The sequence below is a fragment of the Lagopus muta genome, chromosome 5 (assembly GCF_023343835.1).
Source record: "Lagopus muta isolate bLagMut1 chromosome 5, bLagMut1 primary, whole genome shotgun sequence".
Classification (NCBI taxonomy): Eukaryota; Metazoa; Chordata; class Aves; order Galliformes; family Phasianidae; genus Lagopus; species Lagopus muta.
In genome coordinates this window covers 18,501,109-18,515,608 of record NC_064437.1, presented here as the reverse complement: position 1 = coordinate 18,515,608, position 14,500 = coordinate 18,501,109, and the positions used below count along the sequence as shown (strand labels likewise).

The 14,500-nt window shown below is 35.2% G+C and overlaps 1 protein-coding gene and 1 long non-coding RNA gene across 6 annotated transcripts in view; one reads left to right on the top strand and one right to left on the bottom strand.

The window, feature by feature from the left end:
- LOC125693473 (uncharacterized) overlaps positions 1 to 14,500 on the bottom strand; it is a 74,134-nt gene that overhangs the window by 4,195 nt on the left and 55,439 nt on the right. The window lies entirely within an intron of this gene.
- COL11A1 (collagen type XI alpha 1 chain) overlaps positions 1 to 14,500 on the top strand; it is a 203,138-nt gene that overhangs the window by 184,843 nt on the left and 3,795 nt on the right. For all 4 annotated transcript variants that reach the window (XM_048945451.1, XM_048945453.1, XM_048945452.1 and 1 more), the window contains 11 exons: positions 1,521 to 1,574; positions 1,988 to 2,095; positions 2,178 to 2,231; positions 6,240 to 6,293; positions 7,190 to 7,297; positions 7,807 to 7,860; positions 7,950 to 7,985; positions 8,094 to 8,147; positions 8,951 to 9,200; positions 12,875 to 12,987; positions 13,787 to 13,855. In XM_048945451.1, coding sequence (XP_048801408.1) covers positions 1,521 to 1,574; positions 1,988 to 2,095; positions 2,178 to 2,231; positions 6,240 to 6,293; positions 7,190 to 7,297; positions 7,807 to 7,860; positions 7,950 to 7,985; positions 8,094 to 8,147; positions 8,951 to 9,200; positions 12,875 to 12,987; positions 13,787 to 13,855 — 954 coding nt within the window. The remainder of the gene's footprint in view (positions 1 to 1,520; positions 1,575 to 1,987; positions 2,096 to 2,177; positions 2,232 to 6,239; positions 6,294 to 7,189; positions 7,298 to 7,806; positions 7,861 to 7,949; positions 7,986 to 8,093; positions 8,148 to 8,950; positions 9,201 to 12,874; positions 12,988 to 13,786; positions 13,856 to 14,500) is intronic.

The window sequence follows — 14,500 nt, the reverse complement described above, 5'->3', positions numbered from 1 at the left end:
AAAGAATCAGCAAGTGGTTCACAATTTTCAGGTATTTTTAACTTCTCTGTATTCCAAAGAGGTAAAATTAAGTCCTTTAATACTTGTACTCTTTATAAGTACCAAGGAGAACACTCTGTTGAGAGCCACATCAAATGACCAGAGTCCACTGTGGGTAATTCAGGTTCATTTTGCATTATCTTTGATGGAAAACCTGAACTACCTCTGTTGGCCAAAAAGGTTAATACAATACTGCAGATGTTCAGTTCCACCATAGAGAAAGCTTAGTATTATAATCAAATGAATTATTTTAATATACTTTTATGTAAATACTTGTAAAATGAATGTAAATTTTCCAGAATTAAATTAAATCTGTTGTAATTGTGTTCAAGGTATATGTTCAATAATAGTGGACTATTAAATATATCAGGCTGTAAAAAGTATGGAGTAAATTCAGCTGTCATATAAAAAAAAGTTGCTGTAAAATCAAAGTGATATTTTAGTTCACAAAGGATACCGTAAAATTAAGAATGTTTTGTGATTTATTTTACTGTATTTTTTTCACCTATTGTTATAAAGTAAAAAGAAGTCAATGACAATTACTGGCTTTTTTTTTTAATTGCTATTTCTTAGGACATTTTTTTTCTGTATTACAAACTGTTAAATTAATGAATAGATGACTTTTAGGTTGTTAGTTTATAGATTCAGAAAATCACCTCATATCTGATAACTTTCCTTTTGCTTTAAGCTGCTCATTAGTTGGCAAGAAGTAGCTTTCCCAGTATATTGAAACCTTAAGAGATGAAGGATGGGTGATGTCAGCAACAGGTAGTCAGAGTGATGCTGGACTATTGCAAGCCCTGTCTTATGGCCTTCATCTGAACCTTATTCCATTTCTGTATCATCCTTCAGTACCATGTTCTCCCTTCTTAGTTAAACAGAGCTTTTGTTGAGCAATATCAGGAAACCCACTACCAAGAGTTCTTTGTAGTTAACATCTTTATTTCATCCTAATGGCCATTAGTCATCTGATTATTTTTTTTTCCTCTTTCATATTTATTGGATAATATTGAGGCACGTACTGATTTTTAATTCAAAGGCCAATCCCACACTTAGAGAATAAAGTATGTGCCATTCTTGGCATTGTATAATGACAGATCTTTGGAATCAATGAATAGAAATATTACAATGAGAAGGGAGTCTAAAACTCTTACTGTAAATGTAAATAAATATTTTACTTTTATTTTCTGTTTTGATTTTTTCCAAAGGATATCTTTGTTTTTAACTTTATCCTGTCAGAGGTGTTAAGTAATGCATGTTCTTTTAGATCCTATAAGATCCCCAAAAATTTTATGAAGGAAAAAAGAGCTGATATGACCGAACAGAATTTTCATTCTGTGAATAAAATGTAAAGAAATAAATGTAATTTTTAAAGTAGTTATTACTTAATAATGCTTATAATGACACTTTCAGATTTTTTTTTCCACTGTGGAAATATTTTAGAGAACTGAGATTATGAGCTTGGTGTTCCTCTTTCACAGGGACCTCCTGGAGCAACTGGAGCTGAAGGCAGACAAGGTGAAAAAGGTGCAAAGGTAATATATGCAATTATATTTTAAGAGACATGAAAAAATAAACTATTTATAAATTACAAGTAAGATGCTTATTAGTCACTGAGTGTGTGAAACTTATCAAAATAGCAACAGGTAAATGGTAAAATCCAAATTAAGATCCAAAATTAATAGCAGTAACAGACTACATAACAGACTATGTAGTGGACTCTCACTAGTGCAGGCCCAACTTAACTCACCCCTGTGAAAAATGAGGATAAGCATGCTTTGCTGGCACCCTGTGGCTTATACGAAGCTGTCACTGTTTCATTTAGTAAAACATTCTAGAACACTGTTTTGGAATAACTTTTGAAAAACGGAGCAAAGAAACTTTCACTTTACAGCTGCCATGCCAGGCTTAGTCAACTATTCTCTTTTGACCTCTTCTTTCTTTCTAGGGTGAACCTGGTGCAGAAGGAGCTCCTGGAAAGACAGGTCCAGTTGGTCCTCAGGGACCAGCAGGAAAACCTGGCCCTGAAGGTCTCCGGGGCATTCCTGGCCCTGTGGTGAGTAAACTGAGCATAAAATATTTTAAATGTTGCATTTGTTGTATATTCTCCAGTAAAGCTAATTTTATATTTTCTCTAGGGAGAACAAGGTCTACCTGGAGCACCAGGTCAGGATGGTCCTCCTGGGCCTCTGGTGAGTATGCTTCTCTTCAGTGCCAAAACAGAAAAAGCACCCTTTAAAACACACCATTAACATGTCTGTGCGTATTACAGAAAAACGAATGTGTAAGCCAGTTCCTAGCACAAAGTTCCTATTTTTCTACCCTGTCAGAAATTGATACTTGCTTCATTCTACTGCTCTACTTTAGTAGGCAACTGTGTTGAATGCAGCTGATTTATACCAGCTGAAAAGAATAAGGTAGTGTAAAACTTCTGCCCCCACATCAGCAAATCTTAACACGTTAAATCTTTTTGTTTCCTTTCCAGTGGTAATTTTTTGGGATGCATTGATTTTAGTGACCGCCTGTGAAAACATTATTCCTGGGGTAAAATATTAGATAATACGTATACATTAGAGAAAAAATAAATAAGTTAGAAGCCCAAAAAGAGACTTCTACATCAGAAAAAAACACGCTAGTTTTGTAAAAATCAAGAACAGCGACCTGTCCGTTGTTCACTGTTGCAGACCCAGGAAATATAATACATGAGTGAAGTATTTAAAAGGATCTGAGTGAAACAAGCTCCCAGTTTCTAGGGCATCAGTGAGAGCTGGATATCATGTTTCTGTGAAGCACAAAATAGCAGTGCCACAATATCAACTTTGGTTGCCAACAATGCCAATGAATTATATAATGCCATTCAGCTTGCCATTCTCCTTTTCTTCATGCTTTCAAGTTATATTATTGCTCTTTACATTAACATTATTTTATAACATTGCAGTAGGCATTGAGTGCTGCAGCGGTGATAAAATAATTATCATTGCTAATACATGAGCAGTACAAATCAAACAGGAAGACATTAGATAAAATAGTTATCAGAGCAACATTGGCTGCTCCCATGAGTATAATAATGAAACTTATTTTAGCCATACTATTGTATAAAACCAAATTCACCTTCCATGAGGATGTTTTTTATCATTTCAGCTAGAATTGAGTCTGTATCATTTCTGATTTATAAATTTGATAGCAACCTGTTAGTACTAAAGCATGTATTGAGGTACTCTTAGTGGTCTGGTTGCAGTGTAAGGCAAGTTACAAGTTACAGTAAATGTACAGCTTTCTAAATTAGCTTTACCCTTAGCCTAACTGCTGTAAAATTGGGACAAAATACATTTCTGTTAGCTTGATGCAAAGTAATCAAATTTTGCTATGTGTTTCTAATATGATTAGAGCAGATTACTCTTCTTAGGTAACATAACATACTACCAAATTATATCATTATTTCTATCTACACTTGCTATTTTAGTGAACTTTTCTATAAAGCTAAAAAAAACAACATTGTGGGCACAAAATGTTGATGTTCATATTCAATATGTTGTGCAGAAATTAATATCCAAACTATATGGCCATCATGTTAATTAAAGAGTGAAAAACTGAAAAGACTGCCCTGTGCTAAATCCATAATAAATACCCTCCCTAAAAAGTTTATGCTTTCAATAAAGGAATAGCTTAAATAATTTGCCTGACTTACAAATGAATGGCATGAGGCACATAAATAATGGGACTGAAATCTCCTTGGTTACAATTCCTTGCTGAAATTAAAAATAATAATAATAATAATAATGTACTGAATTCATCAGTAGTAAACCACCATTTCTCATGTCAGTCACCAGAAGTTCCAAATGCATCAAGGTTTCTCTTCCAACATTTGACAACTTAGCTATTCAATTCAAATCTGAAGCTGAGTGTATGAATGATTAAAATACTCCCAAATGCCCTGGCTTTCTTTCAGCTCAACAAGAATTTATTTAGATGCATTGCTGTAACTTAAAATTCATTCTGGATTTTAAGAAAGTAGAATTTCTTTCTATATGTTATTGAGGTTAGGCCTCCATCCTTCCCTCTCTCCCACTAATTTTACTAACAGAAGAACAGTACGAGAGCAGATTTGAAGTAGAGAGTAACACACTGCAGGTGAGAATGTCTGTATCTGTATCTGATGCTTTAAAATTTCAACTTTTATTCATGAATTATGTATTTGCTTAGGCTTTTGCATCTAATGATATTCTCAAGTACAGATGCAAAGAATACACACTGAATAATATTTTTTACACTGAATGTTATGGCATTTCTTGAAACTGTGCCAGGTTGAAAAGGTCGCTTATTACTGCTATTTGTATCATAACTTCACAGATATCTACTGCAAGCAAGAGACTAATAGCAATGAGCTTCCAGCTTACTTCAGCAGCTCTGCTCCTAATGCATTCATGTTAGTGTGAGATTAATAGCCTCTGAGAAATGGATGCCTTTTTTATGCTTGCATATACAAAGCCTGAATTTTTCACTTTATTTTGTGCAAATTATAGAAAACTAGCAATACTATTCATACAGACCTCAGAAGATTCCTCAAATCTTCCAAAATTTCTCTAAAATTTTAAATCAGGATTGAAATAAAAGTAAAACTAACTTGGAGAAGAAAAAATAAACACAAGGAGATTTTATCAAGCTTCATACGTACTATTTATGAAAAGTTTGTATTAATATACTTATAAAAAGTATAAGAAGATATCACTTTGAAATCTCTGTAAGGTAGGAGTATTTTTCCAATACAACAGATGAGGAACAGAGGCCCAGAGAGAGTACAGGAGATTCTAACGGAGTTCAGAATAGCTACACTAGTACTGCAAAACCTGAGTATATGGGCCCCTCTAAAAGTAATGCCTTATATTCATTTCCATGAAAACTACAACAGATATAAAGAGAATAAGAACACTATGGATAAATTCTCAGCTACAAAACACTGTTTTTTTTTGTTGTTTTTGTTTTTTGCTAGCCACCACCATTATCCAGTTCATATGGATGAGCTGATGGAGATATTCCTCTTTTTGTGGTGTGATGGCTGTGCATGGCCATCTGGAACATGGCTTGCCTTTCATATCACTTTCACCTCTGCTGAAATGCATTACCTATCCCCTTACTGTGCTACCATCCACTCTGATGTCCACAAACAAATGTTGATGCATGTCAGTGAGTGCAATTTTTTCCTTATGGAGCAAAGGACACACCTTTGCTTCATACACACTCCTAGGTCAGATGCCATTTTGTCAGACTGCCCCTCTGCTGCTATTTGTCACACAGCAACAAAAAGGAATGAAATACTGGTGGGAGGGTTCAACCTGTACCGTCATACCACCAGGATCTATCTCTGATATTGTAGGCCAGTGTAATAAAATGGGAGGCATTATTTTGGAGCTGCCTTTTTTTTTTTTTTTTAATGTTAACACATTTACCAAAATATTGGTGAACCATATTTTTGTACATACCATTGGAGCTATCGTACTTGATGTTGTTAAGCTTGCAATGTTGAGTAGAAAGAACTTGAATATTCAGAAAATTTAACTGCATAATTCACTGTCATGCAGAAATTTCAGGTTGTAAATCGAGGAAATTGTAATCCCAAGACAATATCTGAAGTACAGAACCAAAGCATGAGGTAGTTCTTCAACAAAGCAATATTGAGAAGCTGTTACTATCGGCAATCTCATTTACTGAGTTGTAGTAACCTGGAAGAATAAAATTAAGGACTTGTTTCCATTCTCTTATGAAATAAAGGGCTACAGAAGTACATACTACTGTTTCACAACTGGATAGGTACAGCAATTATGGGGAAATACTAATAAAGCATATAATGTAGCCACAATCAAGATTAGGCTAATGAACAAAAAAATCAATTGAAAATTTATTTGACTATCACATAATTTCCTGGATGCTTGCAGTACTTTTTATGAATTTAGAAGATCTTTTCCTTCTTCATAAATTTCTAATAATTACAGCCTTTTCAGATTTCTAAAGTAATTTAAATGCTACAATAACATTATTACAGCATTCTAAAGATGTATGCCAATGTTATCTTGGGTTCTGAATCACAACCATCATCCATTGAGTGACCTTGTAGTTATACTACCTTTAAAATATTTCAGGAAAACTTGATTTGTACTGTATGTTAAAACTTAGTTTTACATTACTTCTTTTGATTTATTTAGGGTCCACCTGGCTTGCCTGGACTGAAAGGAGATCCAGGTTCCAAAGGAGAGAAGGTATATGAGAACGTCTTTGTTCCTTGTTTGTGCCTTTGTAATTTTGGCCTGCTACACAAGTCTGTATAAAAACAGCAGAGAAATACACACTTTTTTTTCTTCTTTTTTTTTTTTAAATTTAAATCAGTAAGCAAGACACCCTAAATAATCCATCAGTCAGCCTTCCATAGCCTCAATGATAATGATGAAGCTTTAAGTAACATCTGATACCCTGGAGATAAGTAGAAAGAAAGGATTACTCTTTGCAGTAATCTATTGATGTTACGACTCTTTTCTGCAATGAAAGCCCTAAGGACACTGATGTAAAGAGAACCTTTGCTTTTACAATAGGCAGGAATAAAAAGTATTGATTTCACTATATAACAACAAGGTGTAAATATTTAACAGTTATAGTACCTTATTCTGAAATAATGGATTGAGACAATAGGAATACCATTTTCTAATACAGTCCCAACCCTGTACTGATTGCTTGGATATCAGGAAAGAAATGTATAGAGAAAGAAATATGAACGTATCTTGTGAATTACAATTTTTGCTTATATATATGGATCAGCTGTTTATATAGCTGTAATAAGAATAGCACATCTGTTTCCACAAATAATATTCTTATTAGCATATAAGCGTGGAAATTAGTACGAAATCTGTACCCACTTCTATTGTTATTTTTGCATTTCAGAAAGGACTGTGTTGCATTTAAATCTTTCACTGAATTATACACAGCTTAATAATAATCTCCAAATCCAAAGGCCAACTATTGAAAGTGAATATACTTACAAAATAGTATATCAAATGAATTGATAATAAACAATTGACGACATTTGAAAGCTCTGTGTTTACAAAGCACATCGGCTTCATAAGTATCAAGTTTTTACTCTACCTTCTTCTATCTTGTTTAGGGACATCCTGGTTTGATTGGCCTGATTGGACCTCCAGGAGAACAAGGTGAAAAGGGTGATAGGGGTCTTCCTGGCCCACAGGGGTCTCCCGGAGCCAAAGGTGATGCAGTAAGTAAAACTTTCTTTTGCTTTGATTCAAGTTTCATGTATGTCTTTCTTGCAGGAGACACATGAAGTTATTACAAACATTTATACCCAGCTTGAATCTCCAGCTGGAGTTTAAAGCACAGGCTGCTGATGAGGGACAGACCCGTATGAAGGAAACAGTATACCTGTTAGATATCAGATAGCTAACAGAACCAGTCTTGTTACATACTACCCAAAGCAGACTCTCTTTTCCTGGTTATTAAACTATGTTTTAAAGCTCCCTGTAAAATATGAAGCTTTAACATTTATCTAACGGAGAGCAGTGTCGTAACTATAAATGCTGGAGCATGACAATAAAACTGTCAGATTATTAGTTTAAATTGAAAAATTATTTTGGACCCTAGCAAATGACCTAAAGGGAAACTAATTAGAGCTGGACACTTAGTAGAACTACCTTTCTCAATAGATCTGCATTTCTTAACTCAGTCCAATACAAAAAATACTTTAATTCTGTCCTTATTCTTTCTTAGGGAATTTCTGGTCCTGCTGGTCCACTTGGACCCCCTGGTCCTCCTGGTTTACCTGTAAGTAATTTCATCCAGTTCTCCCATTCAAAACACTCCTGTGTTTTGCAGAATATATTCCAACTATATGCTTATATTCTTGTCCATAGGGTCCCCAAGGTCCAAAAGGCTCCAAAGGATCCAGTGTGAGTAATTATCCATATTTTCTGGTTTTGTGCTTCATTTCTGTATATACATTATTTTTTAATATTAAGTAGTATGGTCAATAACACATTACTCTCATTGCTTGACAGGGTCCTGCTGGTCAAAAGGGTGATAGTGGTCTACCTGGCCCACCTGGTCCTCCAGTAAGTAGGAACTCTTTCTTGATATGCAAACATATTCTGCTGTTACGATGACCCTGTTTTGGTGCAGGTAGAAAACGGCACTTGTGAACTTACACAGAAGGAAAATAGTGATGATTATTTGAAAATTAATTTGTCAGGAAACACAAATCTACCAGAGGAAGAAATACATTGTTTGCTCTAAAAAAAATCCGCTAGACATTTTGAAAAAGAACAAATTTCTAATGATTATTTACACAGATTGTAAATCTGTGCACAGAAAATGCAATGACTTCCGTTTCCCACTGTTAATTCTTTTCTATTATTTCTTTATCATAGCATAATAATCTAGAGTGAAAACAGTGAAAATCTGAATGAAATATGTCAAATTTTGAAATAAAATATTGGTTTATAAACCCTAAGTGTAATTTTAAAGTTTTATCATTGGAAACACCCACAGTTTTTATTTGCTGCAGGCTATGCCTCTGCTTCAGGGAATTGCAGGAGATATTAAGGAAATCACAAGTAAGTTCTACACACTTATGTGAGGGTAACATACTCTTCCCCAGACAGCAATGTTTAGAGAAGAATTTAGAGCAAAACAATCTTTAATGTTCTAGAATCTGGGGTTTTTTTGTGTTTTTTTTTGTTTGTTTTTGTGTGTGTGTGTGTGTGTGTATGTGTAAGGAAATCAGAAGGAAATAAGTTAAATAAATAAATTGAAAAAAAGCCTATCCAAAGCATCTCCTTGCAATGTTTTGTTGTCTTCCTGTCCATATTTATGCGGCTGGATAATCAACAGAAAAGATAATATTTTTTCCATTCAGGGTCCTCCAGGTGAAGTAATTCAGCCACTGCCAATCCAGTCACCCAAAAAGACTAGAAGATCTCCAGATTACATGGTATCTGATGCTGGTGATAATATTCTGGATTATTCTGATGGCATGGAGGAGATCTTCGGTTCACTGAATTCACTGAAGCAAGACATTGAGCATATGAAGTATCCAATGGGCACTCAGAGCAACCCAGCCCGAACTTGCAAAGACTTGCAGCTCTGCCACCCAGACTTCCCAGATGGTATGTTAATATTGCATGACAAAGGCGAACAAGGCTGAAGTGATGATCTGATAAGAAACTTGGGTAGTATCATTAATTATTGGTAGATAGTTAACATAGTGGCTAAATAAACAGTGTCATTAAATCAATTTTTGCAGGTATAAAAGTGTTCCGTTTATAAAGCATGAGTGAAGAGATATTCTGTTGGTAAAAAGCCATAATTCTTGAATAAATAACCGGATCTAGTTTTAGAAATAAAACTTTCAAGTTGCTAAAAACAGCGCTTGTTTAGAAATGTGGTCTTAGTGTTTCCAGAACTATCCAAACAGCAAAGAGATGAAAGATTGAAGCTATTTAGAACAGTGGAAGTAAAATCACAAACGTCAGCGTGCTGGGATAGTTCAGAGCTTTTAAATGAAATGAAAATTATTTAGTAACTATATACTTCAGCTTAGTATAATACAAGAAGTAGCACTAGTATTATATGCAATTTGTTAATGAATAGGTCTCTCAAAAATTATTTCTTTTATTCTTAGATACAATAATTTGGCCTTCTGAGTGACCACTGTTCTGTATCATTCAGCAAACAGATATGCAAGTTTCTCTAATAGCATTTAATGCTACTAAGCACTAGCTTCATAAAATGCAGAGTAGCACGAATTAGTGGCTGTATTCTAAATGACTATTTTAATTTAATTATTTAATCGTTTAAATATTCTGTTGCTTTCTTTTTTTCAAACTGATTTTAATCCTGTGGAAAAGTTTAAGTGAAAGCCAACCATTGCACACTTTTTAGGTTTCATACTTCTTTTCTATTGCAATAGGTACTTTTTCTCCCAGTTCAAAGCAGTATTTTTCTTATTTAAATGGAAGAAAAAACAGATTTTGACAGTTTAATAATACTCTATTGCTATCAGTCTAGATAGATAAATGCAGATGGTTGCCATAAGGAATAGTTTAGCAGAGTATGTGCTATATGAAAAGTACATATTTTACAATTCAATACCTCCATAATAATGAATGCTTTTTATAGACCACATTTGTCTTCTTCATTTAACAGTATTTGATTATTGTTTGGAGTTTTTTTCATTTCAAAGTAACTTTATTCCGGTTAAAATAAAAGTAAACGCATTCATTAAAATGTAAAATTCTGCAGAGGCAAGAGTTTCAGTTAGGAAACACTGTTTTCAGTAAACACAGCCCAAATCAACAGAATGTTAAAATACCAAAAATGCTCTGAACTTGCAAAGTGTGCCCTGTATTAAAATACAAAATCAGTGAAAGGATTTGCCATGCTTCATCTAAATTTCCACTTTTTGCCCAAAACTGGATTAGAACACTAGTGTAAGAAAGTAATTTGCTGTCCTGCCACGAAATTAGCTAGAGATAGTACTCAGATCACAGAAATCATTATAATTACAACGGCAGATTTTTAAAAGATCTGATTTTTAGTGGACCCTGGATTGACTGCAGCTCTCTTTCATCCCCAGTTTTCATTCACTCCAGCATTGTAGAGTCTGTATGCTCAGCCCTGCCAGTATGTTGTGTTATAATGTCATAAAGCAGCCAAGCACTATGCAGCCACTTGCTCACTCTCCAGCTTCAATGTGGCTGGATGGGTGAAAGAGAATCAGAAGGGCAAAAGAGATGAATACACTAACGAGAGAAAGAAAACCAAAGGATAAAAAACAACACGTGCACAGAGCAATTGTTCACTAACAGTCAACCAACGTCCTATCACTAGCAGCAGATCTCCTGCCAACCCTCCCAGTTTCATGAGCATGACAACATATGGTATGGAATATCCCTTTGGTCTGCTTAGGTCAGCTGTGCACTCCCAGCCTCCTCACTGGCAGGCAACTTGAGAAACAGAAAATGACTCTGTGTAAACAGTGCTCATTAATAACTAAAATACTGGTGTGTTACAGCACTATCTTCATTGTTAATCCAAAATATAGCACTATATGAGCTGCCAAGAAGAAAATTACCTCAATCCCAGTCAAACCAAAACACAACCCTGTAGGACTGCTGAAACTATATTCGTGCAAGTTTCAGCTCTTTTTCTTGCTGAGTTCAATATGCATTATTTAATGTGTTTTCATCACGTAAAACAGTCCAAAGTTTCACTTGTGTTCAGCCTCACAACCCAGTAGTAAAAAACAGTTTTGCCTGAGAATTCCATTTCTCTGAATGGAAGCTTTAGGTACTTGACAACTAAAGTCAGGCCCTTTCTACATAGGTCTGCAAATCACTCCAAATATGTACCTCTGCCTTAGGCCATAGTTTACTTCTGCCTAAAGCTGCCTCTGCACTGAGAGTTCTATTACCACAAGTATAAATTATCCTTCAGCTGAAATAGTGTAATAGCTAAATTGTTGAGACCTGTAATGTATGTTTCATACATTATGACCTTCCTCCTCCATCCTGAAGTCACTGCAGTTCCTCCTACCCCTTAGCAGTATTCTGCAATAGTCACTGTTTTAAATCGAATTAAATGAAAACAAAAGGATGTAGATAAAAATAGACTTTGATCTCAGTGTTATTTTTTATAAACAACAAAAGCAACAAATCACAAGGCAATGTACACATATATAAATGTATGCATATACGTAAATACATATAAAGATTCTTCTTTTTTTAGTGGTGCCAGTGACAAGACAAGAGGCAATGGGCACAAACCAAAATGCAAGAGGTTCATAGAATCATAAAGGTTGGAAAAGACTTCTAAGAAGATCTAGTCCAACCATTCACCTACCACCATTACTGCCTACAAAACCATGTCCCTAATTACTATATGTACCCTTTCCTTAAACACCTCCAGAGACAGTGACTGACTCCACCACTTCCCTGGACAGCCTGTTCCAATACTTCACCACTCCTTTTGCAAAAAAATTATTTCTAATATCCAACCTGAACCTCACCTGGTGCAACTTCAGGCATTTCATATTGTTCTGTCATTAGTTAGCTGGGAGAAAAAGCCAGCCACCACCTCAATACAACCTCCTTTCAGGTAGTCATAGAGAAAAATAAAGTCTCCCCTGAGCCTCCTCTTCTTCAGACTAAACAATCTTAGTTCCCTCAGCTGCTCCTCATAAGACTGTGCTCCAGACCCTTCCCAGCTTCACTGCCCTTCTCTGGATACTTTCCAGGGCATCAGTGTCTGTTGTAATGAGGGGCCCAAAACTTAATACAGTCTCAAAGTGCAGCCTCGCCAGTGGCAAATAAAGGGGAAAACTCACCTCTCCCTGGTTCTGCTGGCAGTGCTATTTTGATAGAAGTCAGGATACTGTTGGCCTTCTTAGCCAGCTGGACACACTGCTGGCTTATGTACAGCCAAGAAGCTCAGGTTCCATCAGTGCATCAGGAAGCACTTCTTTACTGTGAGGGTGACTGAGCAACACAGTTAATTGCTCAGTGAGATTGCAGAGCATCCCTACTTAGAGATATTCAAAAGCTGTCTGGGCATGGACCTAGACAACGTGTTTTACGTGTCTCTTAGCAGTGGTGTTGGATCAGATAACCCCAGAAGTCCCTTCCAATTTCAACTATTCTGTGATGTTTTTGAAAAGAAAGGGTTGTCTTCTCATCATGAAGATAAAATGACTTCACTACAAATTCTGGAGCACTATTAGGTAAAAAATCTACATCTTCCAAATACCATTTACATTTTCAAAGGCTTTTCTCATTTGTTTTAGGGGAATATTGGATTGATCCTAACCAGGGTTGTTCTGGAGACTCCTTCAAAGTGTACTGCAATTTCACAGCAGGCGGGGAAACTTGTATCTACCCAGATAAGAAATCTGAAGGAGTAAGTACCAATCTGTGTTTTCACTTGGCTGTTGACAGATAGCACTATACTACTGTAATGTTGAAATAATGTTGCAATTATAAGAATAATTACACTGTCACATTTTTCATATGTGTATCTTTCTGATTATATTTAAATTTACATAAATCTGAATAAAGCAGTAAAATGATGCACAGAATTAACACACGGCATTTTTTACTTTTGCTTAGATAGTGCTTTTATGCACATCCTTGTAAAACTTTCACTGCATTCTGGAATGCAACATAGCTATGCAGCAGGTTTAAATGCATAATCTAGAGTTTGACATCTAAAGTTATACTCTTATTAAGTTTCTCCTGTGGGTTCATTTGTATCTAGGCAAAGTAGATATAAAACAAACTATCATTGGTATAAACAGCCTCTAAGGGGCATGTAGTGTAGAGGATGGCTTTCAAAAGTTTTTCAAAAAGAGATAGATATATCAACATCAAAACCAATTAAAACTCTTAATTTAGATACTCCTCATAGTAGCAGTTTATACCAGTCATTTACACTGGTCATCTGATAAGAATCATGTGTGCATTAAACAGAATTATCTCTCTTTATAAGCTATCACCTCAGATTCCATGTAAAGTAATGAATCTGAAGACATTCTATACACGAAAAACATTCTATTTTAGAGCTTTTAAAGGTGCTGAAAACACTGAAAGAAGAGCCATTTTTTACTATCTTATATGAAATTTGTTCCAGGTATTTTAAAACCTTCTTATCTGTTAACCCATCTTCTAAATACTTACATCTCCACTGTTCTACCACACAGGTTAGAATTTCATCATGGCCAAAAGAGAATCCAGGATCTTGGTTTAGCGAATTTAAGCGTGGCAAACTTGTAAGTGATTATTACAACACAGAATTATTCACAAATGAAGTACATGTTACGAGCGATCAACAGATCCCAAAGAATCTTAAAATATAGAGATAATAGCAAACTTAAGACTTTTCATACTTGGTCCTTTTGTCCTAAATATAAGAGTAGCTCCGAGGCCTCCTGCCACTGGTCAGCAGGAGCCTGCTCTGTACTGTACTGTAAAGGCACAGCAATCCCAACCGTCACCTGCAAAGCTGATGATGAGCATCTGGCTTCTGGCAGACCACAAGTCACCACTTAACTGTAGTAAAGCAGCTGGAGTACAGATTTCCTGCTTCAGTCTAGATAACTGGAAACATATTAAGTATGGAAAAATGAGGATGCAAGCTGATATAACTTTTTAATTAACTACAAACAGATTCCCAAAGAGATTCTGCTGTTTGACGTGATACTGTAAGGGTAAATCCCTGTCTTTCCCATTACAAAAAAAAAAGTATTCTAAATATATTGTTAAAATGTGAAAAACTATTTACATTTACAGACTTATAGCTTTATTAACTTTAAAATATCTTAAAAAGGGATGTGATGGTTTATTTTTTTTATTAAGGACAGTTATGTGGTTCTTCCATCAACAGTAATTTTGTTCTGCATTTTAACATAAATATT